Source organism: Mytilus californianus, unplaced genomic scaffold (assembly GCF_021869535.1).
Source record: "Mytilus californianus isolate M0D057914Y unplaced genomic scaffold, xbMytCali1.0.p SCAF_1, whole genome shotgun sequence".
Lineage (NCBI taxonomy): Eukaryota > Metazoa > Mollusca > Bivalvia > Mytilida > Mytilidae > Mytilus > Mytilus californianus.
The window spans coordinates 102,688,672-102,712,976 of record NW_026262581.1 but is presented as its reverse complement, the minus strand read 5'-3'; the positions used below and the strand labels follow the sequence as shown (position 1 = coordinate 102,712,976).

Here is a 24,305-nt window from a genome sequence, read left to right as displayed (position 1 = left end):
ATAAAAGATATCAAGAAAGAAAGAAAAAAGTAAATAGATTTAGACCATAGTAACTGACTCAACATTAACATTTGGTGGGGTCAATTGTATTTTCAATGGTTAGTCCTTTCGCCTTTTATATTGACCAGCGAAATAAAATACGTTCCGTAGAGGTCTGTCCATTAAGTTTCATGTAGGAACTTATATTAAGTTTCTTTTAAGTATGTACATTAAGTTTCATGTATAAAGGTACATTGAGTTTCATGTAGGTATGTACATAATGTTTCATAAAGGTGTGCACATTGAGTTTCATGTAGGCGTGTGTGCACATTGAGTTCCATGTAGGCATGTACATAATGTTTCATAAAGGTGTGCACATTGAGTTCCATGTAGGCATGTACATAATATTTCATAAAGGTGTGTACATGGAGTTTCATGTAGGCATGTATATAATATTTCATAAAGGTGTGCACATGGAGTTCCATGTAGGCATGTACATAATGTTTGCACGTTGAGTTTCACGTAGGCATGTACATTTAGTTTAGTGGATGTATGTACATTAAGTTTGATTAAAGTGTGTACATTAGGTTTCATGTAAGTATGTACATAAAGTTTCTTAAAGGTGTGCATATAAAGTTTCATGTAGATAAGTACATTAAGTTTCATGTAGGTAATTACATTAGGTTTCATGTAGGTAAGTACATTAGGTTTCATGTGTAAGTAAATTAAAACACTTAACTCTACAATATAGCGATGCCAACGACAAACATATATGTAGTCAGGTATAAGCTAAAATAGAATTTAGAAATATATTTCCCTAAAAAGAGTTCAGTTACTTAAAGCAAGTTGAGAATACTAAAATCACTCGTTCTTATATTCTAATATCGGTGGCTGTACATCCTAGGAAATTCAAAATAGCCAAGAAGGCTTAGGTCATGATGTTTGAATGGAAGCTACTTGATAGTTGAATAAAATAATTTTCTCTTTGTGAATTTGTTTTTAAACTTTTTATACTTATATTTCAGATGTGAATTGAACATATATGCTACGATTCATATGCAAAGATTAGTCTTGCACCATGCGTTATATCAAACAATTAAAGAATGAAATATAAGTACTTTTTACATCGTCTGGTTTTCATATATAAAGACAAAAATTTGAATTATTTTGAAATTGAAATATGATTTTCATTAAAAAGTGATTAGCATAATCGAAAAAAAAAGGTATGCTCAATATTTCAAATCCTAGATGGGTGCGAACTTAGAACTTTCTTTTACGTCCAAATCAACTTATATAACATATATACATGTATCCGGCAAACAAGGATAAATGTCTGATCTAAAAATGTGTCGCGCTTTGAAACTTACAAATATGAAGTGTGCTCCCAAATATCGAAAAGCTATCAAGTACATGTATGCGGCAAACAGGAAGTAGATAAGTGTACATGAACACGTATCTCTAACACTTCCCTTGTTAATGACCAAGAAATGATCAACAACCGCTATATTGACATTTCGTCACCGTTCATTTGCATTTAAGTTTTACTACTGCTCTACAAAGAAAGATATGTGTAGGTATGCATTTGTTATGTCATAAATTATTGTTTCTGGATGGCATAAAATATATCATGCCTATCTAAAGTACATAATACATTAAATAGACAAGAGTGCATTTTACGTAATGCAATGTTGATACAATCATGATTTTTCAGGTTGAGGGTGATATCCATGTTGATTCCCATAAGATGGTTGAGGTTGATGTCCATAAGATGGTTGATGTCCATAAGGTTGTTGTGGTCCAAATGGATCATTATAAGCCGAATTTTGCATAGCAACAACTGTTGGGGGATACTGCTGATGTTGAACTACTGGCATAGGTCCTCCTGTCATTGCTATAACGGTCTGGGGCTGCTGATTTGATACTACTGTCCCTTGATGTACTGGCATACTACATCCTATTATCATGAGAATAAATGATACTATCAATGCTCCGCCACCGGCCGCTACACATAAATAAAATGACCACCCGGGTCCTACGTCTACACCGAATATTGAAAGTATGGTAGCCATATCACCAAATGTTCCTTTGAAGAAGTACAAATAATACCATAATGCACCCGCACCACAAAAGAAACCTGCAAATAAAATACACGTATAATAAAGTTAAAATATAAAGTAGTATGCAATCAGATGATATTTTCAAATGACATTATCAATGCCATTATTTTTTGTTCAAATCACAATACAGGTAAGATGATAATAGCATAATAAAGGAACATACAGTAGTCACAATGTCAAGACAGGACGAGAAGAGCGTTTGTTCTGCGCATGTGTTTCAATGCTTTAATTGGTAAAGTAGTCATGTATTACCAAAGGTGGTCAAGATAACCCTCATTTTATCACCATAAGCTGCATATTTAATGACCTTAATCACTTAAAGGACCTTAAATTATCTTTGGAAAAAACCTCTTGTTTACAAAAGTCCATGGTATACTGGTCTACGTTCATTCAACGCATTTTGTTTCCGATAATAAGACACATATCAGTTTTTGGCGTTAACTTATATGATCCGAACTAGTTATATTTTAATAATGCACATCACTGTGACTTTGAGATGAAGAACATTAAGCACTGTTTCTTTGCATTAGGTTTGACCATTTGAGTGTAGTGATCCTGTGTCATGCATTGATACACTATATCGGATTCCTTTCTTTTCTATGTGTTCGTGTCATAATGAATAAACGACAACATAATAATATCTAAATCATGTAAAAGCACATCCTACTGTTATGTTAGTTTCCGACAATGCAATTTTCCACGGATACAGCTTGTAAGGATAAATACTAAATAGAGAACCCGATCATAAAATTTAAGTTAAATCTAAATCGACAGAACAGTTAACAGCTAAACAAATATCTTCAAAACAACAGTATTATAGTCATTCAAGTATAAAAAATTGTATAAAATCATACGTACGAACCATAATAACTCGATTCATTGGTGTCTGCTTAACGACCAGTGGCAAGTATTTCATGCATATTCAGGGGACTCGGAGACGAGTCGGAAATAATCAATAAAAAGTCCTGCATATGCACTTATCTTTATATGCACGAAATATTGCCACTGAACGTTAAGAAAATAAAAATCAATCATCTTACCTCCGAAGAGACCGACACCAGCTATATTCTGTACTGTTGGTTTGGGGTTCGGTTTACTACAGCCACAAAACCCGATTAGACAAGCTATAAACAGTAGTAGACATCCTAAAAGAGAACTTCCAGCTATACCAAAATAATGAACTGAAACAAATAAGTATGAGAAGTTTCATCAAAATGTTTTGGTTATTAATTTATAAAAACGATGCCTACAACTTGTAACAGAAGAGTGCCGTTTCAATTACTTCTCAACCAAATACGTTTTTATTAAAAAAAAAATGTTTGAATCAAACTTTGGTATATTAAAATATATTGGATACTGTTATTAAATTATAATTAATTTTGAAACAACTATATATATAGGCTAGATGCAGTTCTCACACATACTAAAAACAATAGGTAAGCTAGATTTGGTGTACTATACTATTGAATTATTGAATAGTGTACATGATCGTCTGACCGAGTTCATCTGACCTTGATATCATTTTCAAGGTTTAATGGTCAACGTTCAGTATCATTGAACATGGGCTAAGAATAACTTTAGAGTTTAAATTAAGGATCGGCGACAATTTAAATTTTAATAGTCAACACTTTTGAGTGTATATAGAATCGTAAATAATTATGAAATAATTTAAATGGTAGCAAAATTACGATATTGTGTGAAATAGCTTTCCATATTCTCTGCATCCTGTCAAATAGTTCCTGAAAAGTAACAATTGTTCTGCATTACAAGAATAGGAAGTTGCGCTCGTGCTTTAAAATTTTTTTTGTCAGACAAATCTGTTTTGACGAAACATTCTACTTCTGAACCAGTAGATTTCGCTTACTTTTGATTGGACGAAAGGTTTATTTTTTGTACTCAAAGTATGGTGGAAATTATTTATTAGCTTTATAAAAAAAAACATGCTATACCCAAACTCAGAATTTTGATCAAGCAGGCCCTAGGTCCCTAGCTTCCGTTTGCACCTAGTGCAGACAAAAGTATTGCCGTAGAAATTTTTTTATTAACATAAAATAAAAACTAAGCCGAACAACACCCTGAATTTTTTTCTCAAGTAGACCTGAGCTACCCAGCTTCTCTTGCACCTAGTGCGGACAGAAGTATTGCCGTAGACTTTTTTTTATTAACATTTCGGTAAAGGTGGGGTAGGGTGTCCGACCCCAACTTTGGACCTACTTAAAAAAAAAACTAAGCCGAACAACACCCTGGATTTTTTCTCAAATATGCCTCAGCTACCCAGCTTCCCTTTGCACCTAGTGCGGACAAAAGTATTGCCGTAGAACATTTTTTATTAATTTTTCGGTAAGGGTTAGGTAGGGTGTCCGACCCCAACACTAGGCCTACTTTATAAAAAACTAAGCCAAACAACACCCTGGATTTTTTTTCAAGTAGACCTCAGCTACCCAGCTTCCCTTTGCACCTAGTGCGGACAAAAGTATTGCCGTAGAACATTTTTTATTAATTTTTCGGTAAGGGTAGGGTAGGGTGTCCGACCCCAACTTTAGGCCTACTTTAAAAAAAAACTAAGCCAAACAACACCCTGGATTTTTTCTCTAGTAGACCTCAGCTCCCCAGCTTTTCTTTGCACCTAGTGTGGACAAAAGTATTGCCGTAGACATTTTTTTATTTACTTTTCGGTAAGGGTGGGGTATGGTGTCCGACCCATACTTTGGACCTACTTTAAAAAAAAGCTAAGCCGAACAACATCCTGGATTTTTTCTCAAGTAGACCTCAGCTACCCAGCTTTTCTTTGCACCTAGTGCGGACAAAAGTATTGCCGTAGAATTTTTTTTTATTAACTTTTCGTTAAGGGTGGGGTAGGGTGTCCGACCCCAAATCTGCACCTACTTTAAAAAAAAAAAAACTAAACCGAACAACACCCTGAATTTTTTCTCAAGTAGACCTCAGCTACCCGGCTTTCCTTTGCACCTATTGCAGACAAAAGTATTACCATAGAAAATCTTTTATTAACTTTTCGGTAAGGGTGGGGTAGGGTGTCCGACCCCAACTTTGGACCTACTTAAAAAAAAAATAAGCCGAACAACACCCTGAATTTTTTCTCAAGTAGACCTCAGCTACCCAGCTTCTCTTTGCACCTAGTGCAGACAAAAGTATTGCCGTAGAACATTTTTTTAATAACTATTCGGTGAGGGTGGGGTAGGGTGTCAGACCCCAACTTTGGCCCTACATTAAAAAAAAAATTAAGCCGAACAACACCCTGAATTTTTTCTCAAGTAGACCTCAGCTACCCGGCTTTCCTTTGCACCTATTGCAGATAAAAGTATTACCATAGAAAATCTTTTATTAACTTTTCGGTAAGGGTGGGGTAGGGTGTCCGACCCCAACTTTGGACCTACTTAAAAAAAAAAATAAGCCGAACAACACCCTGAATTTTTTCTCAAGTAGACCTCGGCTACCCGGCTTTCCTTTGCACCTATTGCAGACAAAAGTATTACCATAGAAAATCTTTTATTAACTTTTCGGTAAGGGTGGGGTAGGGTGTCCGACCCCAACTTTGGACCTACTTAAAAAAAAAAATAAGCCGAACAACACCCTGAATATTTTCTCAAGTAGACCGCAGCTACCTAGCTTCCCTTTGCACCTAGTGCGTATTGCGTAGAACATTTTTTATTAACTTTTCAGTAATGGTGGGGTAGGGTGTCCGACCCCAACTTTGGACCTACTTAAAAAAAAAATAAGCCGAACAACACCCTGAATTTTTTCTCAAGTAGACCTCAGCTACCCAGCTTCTCTTTGCACCTAGTGCAGACAAAAGTATTGCCGTTGAACATTTTTTTAATAACTATTCGGTAAGGGTGGGGTAGGGTGTCAGACCCCAATTTTGGCCCTACATTAAAAAAAAACTAAGCCGAACAACACCCTGAATTTTTTCTCAAGTAGACCTCAGCTACCCAGCTTTCCTTTACACCAAGTGCGGACAAAAGTATTGGCGTAGACATTTTTTTATTAACTTTTCGGTAAGGGTGGGGTAGGGTGTCCGACCCATACTTTGGACCTACTTAAAAATAAAAACTAAGCCGAACAACATCCTGGATTTTTTCTCAAGTAGACCTCAGCTACCCAGCTTCTCTTTGCACCTAGTGCGGACAAAAGTATTGCCGTAGAATTTTTTTTATTAACTTTTCGGTAAGGGTGGGGTAGGGTGTCCGACCCATACTTTGGACCTACTTAAATAAAAAACTAAAACGAACAACATCCTGGATTTTTTCTCAAGTAGACCTCAGCTACCAAGCTTTCTTTGCACATATTGCGGACAAAAGTATTGTCGTAGAAAATCTTTTATTAACTTTTCGGTAAGGGTGGGGTAGGGTGTCCGACCCCAACTTTGCACCTACTTTAAAAAAAAAACTAAGCCGAACAACATCCTGGATTTTTTCTCAAGTAGACCTCAGCTACCCAGCTTCCCTTTGCACCTAGTGCGGACAAAAGTATTGCCGTAGAAATTGTTTTATTAACTTTTCGGTAAGGGTTGGGTAGGGTGTCCGACCCCAACTTTGCACCTACTTTAAAAAAAAACTAAGCCGAACAACACCCTGAATTTTTTCTCAAGTAGACCTCAGCTACCAAGCTTTCCTTTGCACATATTGCGGACAAAAGTATTGTCGTAGAAAATCTTTTATTAACTTTTCGGTAAGGGTGGGGTAGGGTGTCCGACTCCAACTTTGGACCTACTTTAAAAAAAAAACTAAGCCGAACAACACCCTAGATTTTTTCTCAAGTAGACCTCAGCTACCCAGCTTTCCTTTGCATCTAGTGCGGACAAAAGTATTGCCGTAGAAAATTTTAAATTAACTTTTCGGTAAGGGTGGGGTAGGGTGTCCGACCCAAACTTTGGACCTACTTTAAAAAAAAAAACTAAGCCGAACAACACCCTGGATTTTTTCTCAAGTAGAAGAGGGGCGAAAGATACAAAAGGGGCATTCTAACTCATAAGTCGAAAATAAACCTACAACGCCATGGCTAAAAAAGAAAAGACAAACATGCAAACAATAGTACACAAAACACAACATACAAAACTAAAGACCGAGCAACACGAACCGCACCAAAAACTGGGAGTGATCTTAGGTGCTCCGGATAGATTAATTTTGTTTTCAACCGACCCTCGTATTTAATTTCTAGATGTAAGTCAAGATATGAGGCAGACTTAACTGTATCTGTTGTATCCTTTATCTCAAGTTCGATGGGATAGATGCGTTCAACATATTCACCAAATTTTGAACTATTTAGTGAGAGAACATCATCTATGTAGCGGAAAGTAAAGTTAATGGATACTGCTAACTTCTTTTTTTTCTTCCTAAGAGGTTCCTGTATGAAATCAGTCTCATATGAATAAAGGAACAAGTCGACAAGAAGAGGGGCACAGTTGGTTCCTATTTGAATGCCGATTGTCTGTTGAAAAACACGCCCTCCAAACGTAACAAATATGTTGTCAATCAAGAAATCAAGCATCCTGATATCGTCAGTTTCAGAGAACTTTTTGTTAGAATCAGAGTGATTTTTTACAAAGTAGGATTTATCACTCCCTAAGACAAGATACTTGTATCTACGTTAGCCATTCTTTTTTATGAAATAAAGTAGGATCAACTCTTTCAATTTGTCTTTTAGTTTGGAATGAGGAATACTTGTGAAAAGTGTAGAAAAGTCAAATGTTTTAATACTATTGCAAGATGAAAGAGTCTTAGATTGTATGTACTCTAAAAGATCTTTTGAATTTTTTAGTATCCACATCTGATTCACGCCACCTCTTGAATAGGTAATTTTACAATTACTTTGAAGCCCGGCTTTGATTGCTGATAAAAATGATGTTACTAATTTAGAAAGAGGTTTCGTGGAGCACTTGGAAGACCCAACAATATACCGTTGTTTGTAAGGACACTTATGTAGTTTAGGTATCCAATACAGTGATGGAAGATCCAGTTCTTCATCTTTGGTTGAAAATTCCAAAAGGAACATAGAACAGACCTATGATTATCCAGGATTTTCTCTTTAGTAAGTGTCGTGGGGGTATATGTTGAATTTCCAAGTGAATTGTCAATACCGAATTCATTTATCAAGCAGTTTATGTAATGTGATTTACACACAAAAACGATGTTGTTTTGGGCTTTTTTTGCGGGGACAACAACATATTTGTCATGGAGGTAGGACAAGTGTTTAGCATCATTTCGGTCTTTAAAGATTGATGTAGCATGGGTATTAATAGACCCATTCAGTTTCTTCTTCTGATTAAATTTGTATTAACGACCTCACAACCTTAATCCATTCGGAAAGAGTATCTACGTCTTCTTTCTCGCGTTTTACCCATTGCCTGGCATAATCCTCGACCGAATCCATCAGTATTTTGAAGTTGTGTTTCCAATTGATGGATTTAGGCTCACGATATTTCGGGCCTTTAGATAACAAATTTCGCAGAGAAGTGTTATTGACAATGTTTAGGTCACCAGTAATAACATGGTCAGCCATTAATGGGGAACTAGCACAGGTGCAATCAGGAGGTTTAGACTTGAAGTCGTCAATATTGAGATCCTGCAACACGTGTTTGTAATTAAAAATTTTAGTTGCAATTGGTTTGGTATAGGTATAAGAAATGATAGGTATTAGTTCCCTAACTTCTGTTTGCACCTGGTATGTAAAAAGGACTTTGATTGTTTTTAACCTCTATCTTGTCATCTTCGGTTGTAAGTGATTGTTTAGATTTATGCGTAAGTTTCAATTGAACAATCACATCGAGGTTTTCCTTGATTTCTGCACCCATCGATAACATGCATGCTTTTAACAATTTTTTAATTATTTTTTTTCCATGTTTGCGACCAATTCGAGCAAATTCTTTGTATACCAGCCTTTCTTCATCGGTTTATCTCCTTATTTTGTTTGGAGATATTACTAATTGAGTGGTTCTGCATAATCCGGTCTGCATTCGTTTTACCATCGAGGTTCACGAAAAGAGTAACAATGCTCGCTCGTCTTTTACAATTACAAACTAATCTACCATCTTTCTTTTTCATAATTTTAATCAAAACGTCACTTCGTCAAACGGTTGACCATCTGAAAGCATTTTCAAAACGTTCAAACAAATATTTCACACAATACTGTGTCGCGTTTTTGTAGTTCATCTATGTTTCAGTCAATTTATAATTGTAAATACTCAATCGATTTCTCGGGGTGTTGAAGTTCATAATAATCACAATATGTATATTTCAATCCGTTTTTAAATCACCATGTCCAGTGTGTTCCAGTTCCCATGGAAGAATCTTGATTAAACTACCACACTACATATCCTGTGGTTCATATAGTGATTTAATCATCAAAAAGACTTATCGGACGTGTATAATTTTTAAGTCTTTCGTTCACTTTTCGAATCCCATATAAGACATTGATTTGTGGGGAGTACTATATTAAATATCTGTATTCCACTCATGTATCTAATACTTCTGATCATTTTTCTGCCCTTCATTTCCGCGAACAAGTGAGGTATCTAGTAGTTGTATGCTCATGTGGTTGCGTAAAATCTTATTCAGTCAAATACCACACAAGAGTATCTTAAGGGGAAAAAGTGAGTTAGAAAATTTCATATTTAATCCGTTGCACTGCCATACAATCTAGGTGATTCTTACTTAAATAACCCAGTTCTCTGTATAAAAAATGTAAAGAACACTTTATGAATGTTGATTGTTGATGGATTTGTTGCTGTCTTAGAGTTAGATAACTGTCAATTACCAATCCACTAACGTGTGCTACAGAATCACTTGATATAGCCAATGAACATATTTTATAGGAGTAACACGAAGGGTGTTACATGTGGAGCAGGAGATGTTTACCCTTCCAAAGCACCCGAGATTTCCCCTGGTTTTTGGTCGGGTTCGTTTTGATCAGTCTTTAGTTTTCTATGTTGTGTATTGTGTACTGCTCATATTTTGTTTTTGCCATGGTATTGTCAGTTTATTTTCGACTTATTTGTATATATATATTCCTTTGGTATTTTTCGCCTCTCCTTTAATCACTTCCAAAGTAAATAGACCCTATCTCAGCAAAAAAAAAAAAAGATGACTACGAAAGTAACGATGCCAGGATTTTCAAAACCATATGAGATCAATGAAGGTTCCATTAATTCGTAGTGTACGTAGAATTTGAGTGCTTTACTGAAGACGTCAAGTCGAAAACATTGTGAGGATTAGTAGATAAAAAAAATTCAAGACTTTGTAAAAAAATCAATGAAAGAAAGAAATCCCGGCCGAAGAAATCATGAGTTACTGGTGCCGAATGTATGACTGCAAACCAGACCCCAAACCCTACCAGAAGCACACACCGTCCTTTTTCTATTGCATTAATTACTGTGACGACAGGGTGTTCACTAGATAACAGTTTGTTATTCAACATGTACAATGTAGAAATGGAGGGATGATGTGGCCGAGATCCTTATGAATAAATTTAAAGAAGATTTTTGAGCTCTGTACTAGAAAAATAATAATTATGTCCAAGGAGATATCGAAAGTTATTAAACAAGCGTTCGACCAGGCAAAGAATGTTGAGAAAAACTAGGAGATGACAAAGTGAAAGATAACTGTCAACATACCGGAGTTTACAAAGGCACAGTTCACAAGTGAAACTTAAAATACAAGGCACCTGAATTCATTCTGGTGATCTTCCACAACATGGCCGGGTACGACAGCTACCTCTTCATTAAAACATATGAGTTAGTGGGTCACAGATTACTTACATACCCAAAAACAAACAACAAATCTATTTCGTTTTACAAAATGTGTCGCAGAGCAAAAAGGGGATGAGGAGGGGAAGATGCAGACAGTGTACCGGTATGACGCTTTATTAACAGCCAGTCATTTATGAAAGCAAGTCTACAGAGAATAACCCAACCGTCAAACAGAAAGTGCTTGGAGAAATTTCCCGTTACCCGGAATTTACAATAAAACTAAATCCGGAAAATGGCAGGAATATAATCATAAGAGAAATAGTAGACAGGCGAAAGTAAGAGTACATTGCGAATCATCTGGATGATTGCCAACTTAAGGCTCGATAGATCAAAGGAGTTAAAGTAAATACGAATACCTAGCTAACATGAATGCACGATTACCAAGCCAGCACCAATGTTAAAGATGAAAGTATAATGCGTGACTTCCAGTGGAACGGTTTTTAGGATATTGGGACTGCGGTAAACTCGGATTTCAAAATACAAGCCTGAAGAAATAGACAAACACTTAAATTTGCGAAGACTACATGTATGAGATTGACACGATCGAGGAATGATCACCCGAAACCTTATTGGCCAGATAATATTAAGGAAACAAATAATTTATAGATACATTTAAGATAAAATATTCAAGCTATTTCAACATATGTGGTGCATTATATAAGTGAATTTAAGGAGTGTCTGACCCGGAAGTTGAAACTGAGGAATATCCATAAAGCTATCATATCTAACCAAGGCCCATGTTGAAACCTTACATTAAACTCCGAGCCGAGTCTAGGGTTACATTTTAAAAAAGTAAAAAGTATGAAAGTGTTTGCAAAAAGTATGACAAATATCTGGAACCGTGTTGGTATCCGTAACAAAACGAAAGCTTTAAAACAAGTAATCACCTCAATTTCAAGAAACGGAATATATTTAACGATTTTTTGCTTGCAATCCACAGGACACGAAACCAGTTGGGATTTGAGAAACCAATCGTTCTAGGTTTTTCGAATTTGGTCTAGTCCAAAGCATTGATGACTGACTTTGTATAAGACTACCTCAAACCCCAATATGGACCGCGAGCCACAATCTGCTACATACGCAACACTGACATTCACGTTTGCGATATTCAGATCACAGACATTTACAAATACATATATGAAAATGTGCATCAATGGTACGAGATGTCCAACTGGCCATACATTCCAAGTCAAGACTAAGGTACTAGTAAACAAGAAAGTTTATATGTTTCACGATCGATTATGCTGGAATACCAATGGTTGCACATGTCGGTTTAAGACGGAAACGATATGCCATTAAAACAGAAAGGTATGAAATCAGGAGAGTTAAAAGTGTGAAAAAATGTGATCAAGGATGAGATTGCATATAGCGACTTCAAACAATATCTGAACTCGGGCTATGATTCCTACAACACAACGAAACCATTCTGAGCAAATGCTCCCATCGACATAGTACAACACAAAACAATAAAGCTCTTTCAGCAGACGACAAGAGGAAGACATTATCGATTGGACAGAAACACTACAAAATTGGTGACACATTACAGAGATTTATCTCATAGATTGTAGATCATGATGATGAACGTACTAAAATCATGTATGAGGAGGATCCTTAAAGAACTACTTCTAACCTACGACCTTCCACATATGTTGCAAACTGTTCAGAAATAGTATCCAGGCTACAAATTTTGACCCATAACATTTATAAAAGAGAGGTAAAAGTTTCCAAAGGTACTGGCTTTGTAGTCGCGAATTCATGTTATTTGTGTATTCTTGTCTGCTTTAACTCCTTCAATGTACCGAATCCTAGACTGGAAATCATCCAGGTGATTCACAATGTACTCTTATTTTCGACTGTCCACTATCTCTCTTATGGCTATGTTCCTACCATCCCTAGCATTGTGTTGTTTCATTTTATACAATAAAGGAATAACAGTTCTGTAGTTGAAGAGTTGCCACCGTCAATTGGCGATTTGATGGTCGCAAATGCAGTTTTACTGGCGACGCGTAGCGGAGACAGTAAAACGGAAATTCTAATGCAATTCGTCTTTGTAACGATAATTTTCATTGGATGTTGACAAATATTTTGAAGGGTTAGATTCCACGTTCTACCAGTCCGTAGCTAAGAAAGCCACCATTTTGAAATCCGATTTTTTTTGGTATGTGATTTCTCACAAAATAAACAAGAAAGTCACATTTTGAGCCTCAAAATCTTCTTTTTGTCATCATTGAAACAATTCTGTAGCGTACGAAAGGTATAAATACCTCTAGTGTTTATGTTTGACATCGTGAGTTTACATATGACGTCACATTGTTTAAATGCTAAAGACGATGCAACAGTTCTCGGACTTTTTCATTTTTTGGTATGTGATTTCTCACAAAATAAACAAGAGTCACATTTTGAGCCTCAACATCTTCTTTTTGTCAACATTGAAAGAATTCTGAAGCGTACGAAAGGTATAAATACCTCTAGTGTTTATGTTTGACATCGTGAGTATACATATGACGTCACATTGTTTAAATGCCAAAGACGATGCAACAGTTTCGCGGACTTTTTCATTAATGAAATTTTAAGCCAAAATATTAATAAAATGGAATGTATTTTAATATGCTGCATTAGAATGGAGATTACTGTATTGTATTTAAGCTTGACCTTCGTAAAACTTGATCTTGCTGTCGCAAATATCCGTTTACCTAGCTCCGCTACGCGTCGCTAGGTAATCTCAATTTGCGACAGTAAAATCTACGTTTTACGAAGGCCAAGCTTAAAATACAATACAGTTATCTCTAATTTGCGACCATCAAATCAAAATTGACGGTGGCAACTCTTCAACTACAGTACTGTTATTCCAATTCTAATGCATTACAGAAAGAAATAATACGTTAGAGCTTGAAAAAATGTATAAATTTGAAATAAAATAAAATTCCGCGAAACTTCATGAATGATTTTGTCGCAAAGACGACATGACTAAACGTGACGTCTTACAAATGAAAATTTACAAACTAAAGGTTATTACGTTACTTCTACGATTCAAATTTGGATAAAATCACATCAAAACGGCGATTTTGAGGTAGATTTTGTTTTATTTTCGATAATATTGTAGTTATTGATAGTTTTTGATCCAAGCAATTCAAAATGGCGGGATCCATCCTTAGTTAATCCATGTCAACTGTGGATTTGATGGTAACTTTTAGCCAATGAAAAAAATTGTTACATAAAAATTGCATTAGAATTCCTGATTTCTCCTAACACTTTCTGTATGTTTGGAAATGCGACGGCTGTGTTATTCTCTACAAGTACCTGAACAATTGCTTTTATTAATGTCAGACTGCCAACTAAGCGTGAGTCCCGGTACAATGTCTACATCTTCCCCTCCTCCCCTTTAAACTCACCAACCGCAACAATGTTTGTAAAGGGAATGTATAATTCTTCGTTTTGAGGTATGTAAGTAATCTGTGCTCTACTCACTTCCATGTTTGTAATGATGTAATGATGGCTGTCGTACCCGGCCTGGTTGTAGAAGATCAACGGAATTAATTTGGGTATCTTGTTCTTTAAGTTTCACATAGTTAGCCGCGCCCTGCATCCCCGGTATATTAACAGTTATGTCTCACTTTGTCATCTCCTAGTTTTTCAACAGATCCGTTACATCGTTGCCTGCTCTAACGCTTATTTATTCTCCTCCGACATCTCCTTGATCATTCAATAATTTCTTTCTGGTACATCACAAAGATCTTGGTAACATCGTCCCTTTCTTTCTGCATTGAAAATGTTGTATAACAAATTGGTTCTCTAGATTACAACCTGTCGTCATAGCCTTTAATGCTATAGCAAATTCTGGACGATGTGTGCTTCTGGTAGGGTTTGTAGTTATCCATTCGGCATCAGCGACTCATAATTTCTTCAGCTGGGATCTTATTCTGTTCCTTGATTTTTGAGAAAAAAAAATTGCATTGTTTCACTACAATCCCTCACAATGTAAACGACTTGATATCATCAGTAAAGCACTAAAATCCTGCGTACACATCGAACTTATGGAACCTTCATTGATTTCAAATGGTTTTCAAAATCTTTGTAGGCCCCTTGATCCGTCATCGTAACTTAGCAATCATCTTGCTATTACTGTTCTCTTTTTGCTGGGATAGGGTCTGCTCACTTTGGAAGTGATTAAAAGAGAGGCGAAAGGAACCAAAGGGATATTTTAACATGTTAAACTCATAAGTCGAAATCAGACTGACAAAAAACCGGGGGTGATCTATAAAATATGTTGATACTTTAGATCAAGTGATTAGGCATCAGATAATAGCGGTGTGTCAATCCTTCTTTCTGAATCTCCAACAAGTCCACATTCAGTTCTCTTTTGTCAGTATCATATATCCTGAGTGGGTAGGTCTTTTTCTTTTCTAAACCATATACGCTAATTGATATATTGGATTGTTTTCTCAAACTTGAGATTCACTGGGAAGTCAATCCCTTCCAACGTGAACTCTTCTGCCCATCAATGGTACTAGTTTACCCGGTCAACACTTTTATGTTCTACCCATTCGTAATGTATCGACATCAAAATCGCCCAAATAAAACATTGCTCGTCCTGGTTCTTCACATCAATGATGGCTTTCTTGTCTGCAAGCCACTTAGGTAAGACCTAGTATTGACATCCGACAATGGATCTTTATCTATCGATATCAAATTTTATTTGAATCTCCTCAGTCAGAGCCTAACCACTTTTGTCTGATGTCCAACTTACAAATTTTTCTCCAAAGCTATTTTACATCATTTTCAACATATCTTCAAAGTTGATCGCCTTTGTCATGTTTGTTCAGCAATGAATATAAGATTCTTCTTCTTCCTTCTTATCACCAACCATCTTTTCAAACATGCAATTTAAAATCACATATACTTTGGCCAATTTTCGTTGTACCCCCATTTATAATTTCCATTCTTTTGAAACGTGTGGTATTTTAAAATGTCTCTGGGTCCATCTAGACTTTGGGTTTGATTGTCCTTTGGTAAAAAGTACCACAAATGTCTGTTTCTTTCCGCCAGCATTATGTCAGTTTTAGATTGAATTGGTTCAATTGTCTGAACTTTCCCTATATTTTAATTTTTTAAAGCAGTTGATTCCTAGCAAAAGCTTTCTACAGTTTTTTGTTTCAACAGCAAACACCATGGTATTTGTTAATACCATGTCGTAATTGTATGTCTTTTTACCCCCTCTGAAAAAAAGTTTGTTTTATCATTTTAAAGTTTATTTAAAGTTTTTAAACCAACCCTGATACTATTTACAGATCAAAATGTAGGTCTATTTGTAAACTGTTACTTTTGACACAAGTATTTTTTTGTGTAGTATATTGTAAGCTGAGACTTTAGTGATTTCCATTTCTTCCATTTCTAAGAAGTAACAATTTACTATTTCAAAAGTTTCCATCCACTTCTGTAATTTCTGAGATATCACAGTGCACATTTCATAGCCTCATGAGACATTTCCGTTCAGATTATCTGTATATATATACAATCTTCCTCACTTTCAATTTTATATGTTGATGTCATTTCCATATTGTATTTTACATATTATCATTCTCCTATCAGGTCAATTGTTTTTTTCGAACTGAGCTGTTATTTTAAGGGTTTAGGGTGTGGGTTACGGGTTTATGTTTTAAAAACCGGTGCTATGTTTTTGTGCGGCCGACTGTCAATTCTATACTACAAGCCTAATGTTTTCTTGACCAAAAGACACAGGAGGAAACCTAAGATAGATCTCACCACATATCCAATATCGAGATCTGATAATACTCATCTCCTTCCTACGGCCTAAATTTAATTCGAAAATATTTCTAATGGCAATACTTGTATCAGGACTACATGCATATGAGAGGTAGACTATAAGGTTTTATCGACAAAAAGGCACCTTGGTACCTGATGTAGAGGTAGACATTTTCAATAAAATGGCCAATACTACTTATGTTATAGGCCCATACGATTTTTTCAGTATAGGGTGATGGGTACCTGGTATGTCATATAATCCAATAACTATTGGCGACTGGCATAACTAAGAGATTCACCACATTGACCAATTGACCAGAGGTAGAGCGAGACATTGCAATTAAAATTAAAATTGCTCATAGCGGTAATGCCTAAACCCGTACGAGTTGTGAATAATGGGAGGGGGGGGGGGGGGGGGGTATTTGGTATGTAAATAAAGGCAACAGTACTACCGCTGTTCAATAGTCATAGGTAGCAATACATAGTTAGAGTTTAGTTTCGCATTTTGGCCAAAGTGATTTTTTTTAATTAATAATTTATTTTTAGATAGCTGAAGAATAATATAGCCTTCCAAGTGGGTTTATATGAATATAAAGGTTATTTTTTGCATGTTTTATATGCCATTTCTTTTTTGACAGTCCGTATGTTTACATCCGTACCGCCCATAGGTCCAGAAATTATTGCAGTGTTTTTCAACAAAGATTTGACCGTCGAACTATTCAATTCAATTTCATGGGAAAATGAACTGAAATGCATATGATTTATTTTTGACATCTTGGTAGATAAATGTTTATGGTTTCAAATAAAGTATCATTCTAATGGATTGAAATTTTCCTTTGGACCGAATTTTTGGGATTTTTGTGACATTTTCACCCCCTATTTGTAATATTTTGTATCAAATAAATGCAGATTGTTGCCATGGTTACACCAAAAAGATGTTATGTTTCGCCATTTTAACTATTGGAAATCAAATCTATGGAAAATGCTGTTTCCATATATATGCACATGCATAACCCACACATTAAGCCTTATTTGTTAGAAAGCAATGGAAAGAGGGTGTTTAAAAATAATGGGTGTCATTTTAAAGTTTTTTCCTCACTGTTTATTGCTATCATAAATCGATTAAGCGAAAACAAATCCGGGTCACAAACCAAAACCGAGTGAAACACATCAGCTATAAGAGGAAAACAACGGAACAACAAAAACACTGAACTGCTACCAAAACAAACACCAACATACATAGAAACGGACTATTTGATAATAACTGTCATATTCCTGACTTGGTACAGGAAATTTTAAGAATAACATGGTGGGTTGAACCTGGTTTTATGGCTAGCCAAACCTCCCGCTTATATGGCAATGTTAAAAATTACAACATTACGTGACAGGAATACAGTAAAAATAAACGCAAGAACACTCTGGACAGAGAAATACATAAACAAATAATATAACAGTACATTACAGCATGTAAACCTCACAATAACAACGGACACCACATTCCATTAACTTACGACAGTACACCAGAACACCACAATAGAATTATGAACTGTTCGTCACACGAATGTATCAACGCCATAAAACGTGACGAATTTTTTTTATCACAAGTAAATTTCTAAAAATAGAATATAAATATGGGATTGTGTTATTAACGGTGTAATGATTTGTATTTTTTAACCATGTCGGTTCTTTTAAGGTAGAAATACACAGTTAGGAGTATAGTTTAGCATTTTAGGCCCGGTGGATTTTTCAAATATGAAAGATATTGTGCAATGAAATTCATTTTTAGACAGCTGATGACTAATTTAGCCTTCAAAGTGGGTTTATAAGAACATCAAGATTATTTTAACATGTTTTATGGGTTATTTTCTGTTAGATTGTCCGTATTTTCATAGCCAGAACAACCACAGGTCCAGAAATTTGTGAACTGTTTACAAACACTTTTTTCACACGAACTGTTTGACGCAATTAAAATTAAATCTCTTGATAGATACATGTAAACAATTGCTGAAAAGGTATCACTTCAAGGGATTGAAATTCTACTTGTGTCTAATTTTTTGGGAAATATGTGACGTCTTTTCTCCCCCCCCCCCCCCCTTTTTGCAATATTTTATAGCAAATACATGCAGGTTGTTGCCATCATGGATGCATCAAAGAGAAATTATTCTTAACCATTTCAACTACTAGATATCAAATCTATGATATAAATATGCACATATATGACACAAACAGTAGCTTAATTTGTAAGAAAACAAGGAAAAGGGGATGGTAAAAATTAGAAGAGTAAATTTTAATTTTTTTCTTTACTGTATGTTGCTACTAAAATCAAAACTGTGTAAAACATATAAATCCTGTGCATATAGTTGTTTTAAACAAAAAACTTTAAAAATGAAATAGCTTATTAATTATCTTCACTTTTTCATACATATAGATAATAAAAATAGAATTCAAACCATAAACGATAAGACAAAACACAATATCCAACCAGACTTACAAAAGAAACATCATAATTAAGGATGTTCGCTACTCTATTTCAAAATAACAAGCTCTTTAAAAGACTGTTATAAATTGATAGTATATAAATAAAGGAACTGAAATAGCAGAAAAAAATGAATGGTCCGTGTGCTTGTTTTGGAGATATAAGCCTTTGAAAATTTGGCGGGAAATAATTCTCTCTAGACTTTTCATATATTAAATATTGGCACCCTTTTTCTTTCAAAAAAATATGAAAAAAATAACAAGGATTTTATTGTATTTTCAAATATTGCTATTTAGACTTTTATATAATAAAATTATGAAAAGAAAAGTAGGAGTAAGCAGGGAAAGTTTTTTAATGGAAGTACCAGAGGATTCCGAATATCTGGCAAAAATTCTAAAACAAGAGAAGTGAACATCCTTAAATACACGAATGTTGGATATATATATATACCGAGACACGTCTTATAGTAATGCGAATTCACACTCGTCAAAACAGTCTTATTCGGGAATAGGTCATGTTCGGTCAGACCAGACGACGTAGCTGATAAACCACAATTTAAGACGTGGTAAAAATGTCATTAGTTAGTTTAGACACAGAAACGTCGTATAGATCACCCAATTCGTGATGGTGTTCATACAGTTTACGGAGTGTCATTTTTAATCTTTCCTCCTCATAACTCTGTTGGCGCAGTTTCTGCATAAGAATCACACTCCTGTATATGAAGTCCGTATAGTGTGAACATGCACGAGCATAACGTATCAACTGAGATATGTAAATACCATACGATTGGGCAGAGGGTATGTTACTGCTGAGAAATGGGAAATTGATAATTGGGAAGTTGAAATCGTCACGTTTGTCATAGATTTTACTGTGAAGTCGTCTATCTGTGTCAACATAGTGCAACTTCAGTTAAGCCGGATGGACAAAAAAAAACCCAGATTCTCCATGTTGACCATGGTAACATACGATACTTTGTTCCCTGAAATTCAATACTACCTGAGGTAGAAGGAGATAGTACCTCTTAGATGGTCTACATCACTTATGCCCTTATCCGCATGACTTTATCAGCATATGGTTTGGGGTACTTGGCATGTCACATAGTCCATCTTAACTATTGTCGGCTGGCCGAACTGTGAGATTCTCTTTGTTGGCATAAGTACCGGAGGTAGAATATATTGCCTTTAAAATGGCACATAGCACGTATGCCCTAGACACGATCAAATGTGTCAGCATATGATGAACAGGGTGAACCTGGTATGTCAAATAGTCCAATTTCACTATTGCTGACAGGCCAAACAAAGAGATTCTCCACAATGGTCATGGTACCAGAGGTTAAAGTAGATATTGCCTCTAAAACGAATCATAGTACTTATACCATTGACGCTTTCGAATGTTAAAATAAAAAGCTATATATATATATAGTTTAAAACATTTGAGTCTTATAATGCTAGTTTAAGTCTACCCCACCCATACGGATCAGTTAATAAAAAATTCCCTACGGCAATACTTTTTTCGCCACTAGGTGCAAAGCGAAGCTGGGTAGCTGGGGTTTACTTGAGAAAAAATCCAGGGTGTAGTTCGGCTTAGTTTTTTTTTAAATCAGGTCCAAAGTTGGGGTCGGACACCCTACCCCACCCATACGGATCAGTTAATAAAAAATTCCCTACGGCAATACTTTTTTCTCCACTAGGTTGAAACGAACGTACGGCCTGCTTGACCAAAATTACAGATTTTTTTTAAATAGGTAAAAAATAATTTCCTTGCCCACCATACTTTGTGCACAAAAAATAAACCTTTCGTCTAATCAAAAGTAAGCGAAATCCATTCGGTTAGAAATAGAATGTTTCGTTAAACAGATTTGTTTGATTAAAAAAATATTAAAGCACGAGTGAAACTTTCTATTCTTGTAATGCAGAACAATTTTTATTTTTCGGGAACTATTTGACAGGATGCCGAGAATATGGAAAGCAGTTTGACACAATATCACTAAAATAATTTCTGATGTCAAATTCAATTTCATGAAGCAATGTTGACAGCATTTTAAAAATTTTATAATTATTAATGATTCTTTATGCACTCAACACTGTTTAGAAATTTAAAGCGTGCAGTACGATTTTTTGTATATTTAAAACGATTAATATTATCTTTTATTAATTAAGTTAATGAACCGGAAATGAAATATTTAAATTCATTGACTAGTGTATTAGACTGCTTAAAATTATATATTAAAAACTGATAGTATAGTGGTTATATATCAACAAAAACATTTTGAGTACGTTTGAATCTTATGCAACTTTTGGGTTCATAGACATATCCAAATACTGGCTGCTAGCATAGTGGCTGCTAGCGAGTGGCTGCTAGCTTGAGCCTGGTAAGTAAAGTTCCGATTTTTTTAAAGTTTCAATGTAAAATCTTTAAAAAGTTGATTTGGAAAGTAGAAAGTTTGACTTGTAAAAATTCAAACTGTTAAGTTTGAAAAAATTGAAATCAAAATTTAAAAAGATGAAAATTGGACTTTAAATAAAAGAAATAATATTTTAAGTGTAAAAAAAGACAAGAAAAAAAAAAGAAAACAGAAAAATAAATAGTTTAGATATAAAAATTTTGATATGAAACAAAATCTATCTTTATTGTAGTTTTGCTGTGTCCGATTATGTAAATAAGACGAATCTATGTATGTAAAATTTCAACAACTAAACGGATTTTAAATATGCATATAACTCACTGTGAAATCAAAAGAAAATTGAATAAATACTAGTCATTACCCCCTCTTCCTAGATCTAATTTGAATGAAAATCATATCTAATTTTTGTCTTGTTGAATGAACCGAAAAGCAAGTGATCTGCTCAAAACGACGCTGTATCGATTTGGTATCATAGCAACAACCTGAACAGTTTTCAGAATATTCAAAGTATGTTTACATCCGTACCATCGTTTTCAGAAAATTATGTTATTAACATCCTCCAGGTAAAGCAAAAATGAAAAGTACTTTGGTCTAAATAAAGAAGCGATTGGAAGGGGCGAAAGACAGACATTTAAACTCTGTTTTAACCTGTCGAAGACAGATGACATTAGTTTTCGATTATACATGCGTATTTGCTTTTTAATTGTATATTACAACTTATCCGTACATGTATCTACTTGAACTAAGAAAAGAATATAGATTTACTTCTGAGTTTTAACTTATGATAAGCAAAGGCTCTAAATTAAAGTGTTATAATTTTTTGTAGAAGTTGCATGTTTTTTTTGTTATGATATGCAGAAGACGAACCAGTACTTCTGTAAAGTCATTAGTAATAAATTGTAATTTAATCTGGGATGACAATCTGAAACTAAGGATCAAGAAAATGTTGAATAAAATAAATGATAGAAAGTGTAACTATATGGATTGTAGTTTTGTTATTACCAGGGAGACAAAACTAAAATGATTTAGTGTTTACTTGTAACATACATCTATGATAATACTAATTGAATACAACATGTACAACTATGTCTTTCATCTTTGATAAAAGCCAGTGTATCTTCATGCAGACAACATTTTAACTCTTAATTCGTTTGTTCTTTTACTTGATTTGTTAGTTATATAAATAATGAAGTGTTAAAACAAGTACTCTTTTAAAATACACATGCACAGTTAAGAAATTCTTACCATTTAAGAAATCCTCTGCATATTGAATATAATAAAAACAGGCTTCTTGAGATGCAATTTCGTAGCAAATCTTAAAGAGTCCAGCATGAGATTGTAGTAGTCCTGATGAATGAGCAACTACCATCCAGTACTCAGTTGCAAGTCCAACAACCTCCATTATAAAGAATGCTACCAAAAGAAACGTTCCAATTGGTACTGCTGACGACATTTTGTTATCCTTGTTAATAATATTTTATAAGTGTTAAACGATAAATGCATCAAATAAGAGAGAGATATTCCGGCAACATCCTGGGTCAACCTCATATATATTACCTGGAACTTTTAATTGAACTGCGCATGCATTATTGTATACACGCACAAATCTTTAAATTTCTTTTCAGGTTAAAAATGAATATTGCATTGAATCAATTTGATTTTAAGTGTGTGAAAATATGTTAACTGATGTTGGTTGTTATCTATGTGTATAATGTGTAATCTAGACTAAGTGTGAATATTCATGAAATGAATAATGGCCATGTGTGGTTAATATGAGCCTCTGGAATAGGTCTTTCATGCTACATATTGTATATGATAAGGGGGTAAAATTGTTATCAAATATTAGACAGGGTTATATACTAATGGCGTTGTAGGTTCTCATACCTTACCAGATATTGAATCTATATCTAGTTGATACTCGTTAAACCTCGTTAATATGACCAATTTATCTCATCCAATTATAATATAATGATGGTACTCTAGCTGCAACCCTACAAATAGATCAAATGCCTCACCCGTTCGAGTCTAATATGAAGGGCAGGTGGATATAGTATAGACATTTATCAGAATTATACAGAAACCCAACAAAACAGGTTAACAAATAGACATCTAGTGACAACCATCACAAGGTCTTGTCTTCAGTAATAACTTGTACATGGTACTATACATTACTACGTATACAGTAGTATATATTTTATATGTGTTCTTTTTCAAGAATTGACAGGTACTATATAAATAAGGCTTTCAACAATGAACAAGCATCCAAATCTCAAAACAATCTCCAAGGCAGTTACTATATGATCTTAATTTTGGGGACAATGCAGTGTCGTAGCTTGACACTTATTTCTAGTGAGGCAAACAATTTTTTGGTGTGGGAGTCGAGGCCTCATTGCGTTTCAACATGGTAGTTTAACGTGCAGTGACAAATATTTCATGTATATTCATTTTTGTTTTACTTATATACTTTAATATATCAATATGATATATATAGGTAAAAATGTCAAGTGCCTGTGCTTTTAACTGCAACTTGAAAAGAATGGCAGTTTAGACAAAGGCAGAAATTTTTCCTTCCAGCAGTGTCATTTATGAACCACTCAAAGAGTTGTTGTGACGATTCTAAACGCGAAGAGAGCGTGGTACTCTCACTATACACGAAATACTTGATTTAACGTCTTTATTCTGACTGGACGTGGCTGCATATTTATACATCCTGTACATCCTCATGTCTAGAGATGATAACATTTCTATATACCCCATTCATCTCTTATTTTATGCAGGATATGCAAGTATTTTCTAGATATT

At 34.8% G+C, this 24,305-nt stretch overlaps 1 protein-coding gene across 1 annotated transcript; it reads right to left on the bottom strand.

The window, feature by feature from the left end:
- Window positions 1–1,483: 1,483 nt before the first annotated feature.
- Window positions 1,484–23,159, bottom strand: LOC127728305 (uncharacterized). Its single transcript, XM_052235649.1, has 3 exons — window positions 22,749–23,159; window positions 3,137–3,277; window positions 1,484–2,113 (listed from the first exon to the last, which is right to left on the bottom strand). The coding sequence occupies exons 1-3, from the start codon at window positions 22,954–22,956 to the stop codon at window positions 1,677–1,679; spliced, it is 786 nt and encodes a 261-aa protein (XP_052091609.1). The 5' UTR covers window positions 22,957–23,159; the 3' UTR covers window positions 1,484–1,676.
- Between the last annotated feature and the right edge of the window lie 1,146 nt (window positions 23,160–24,305).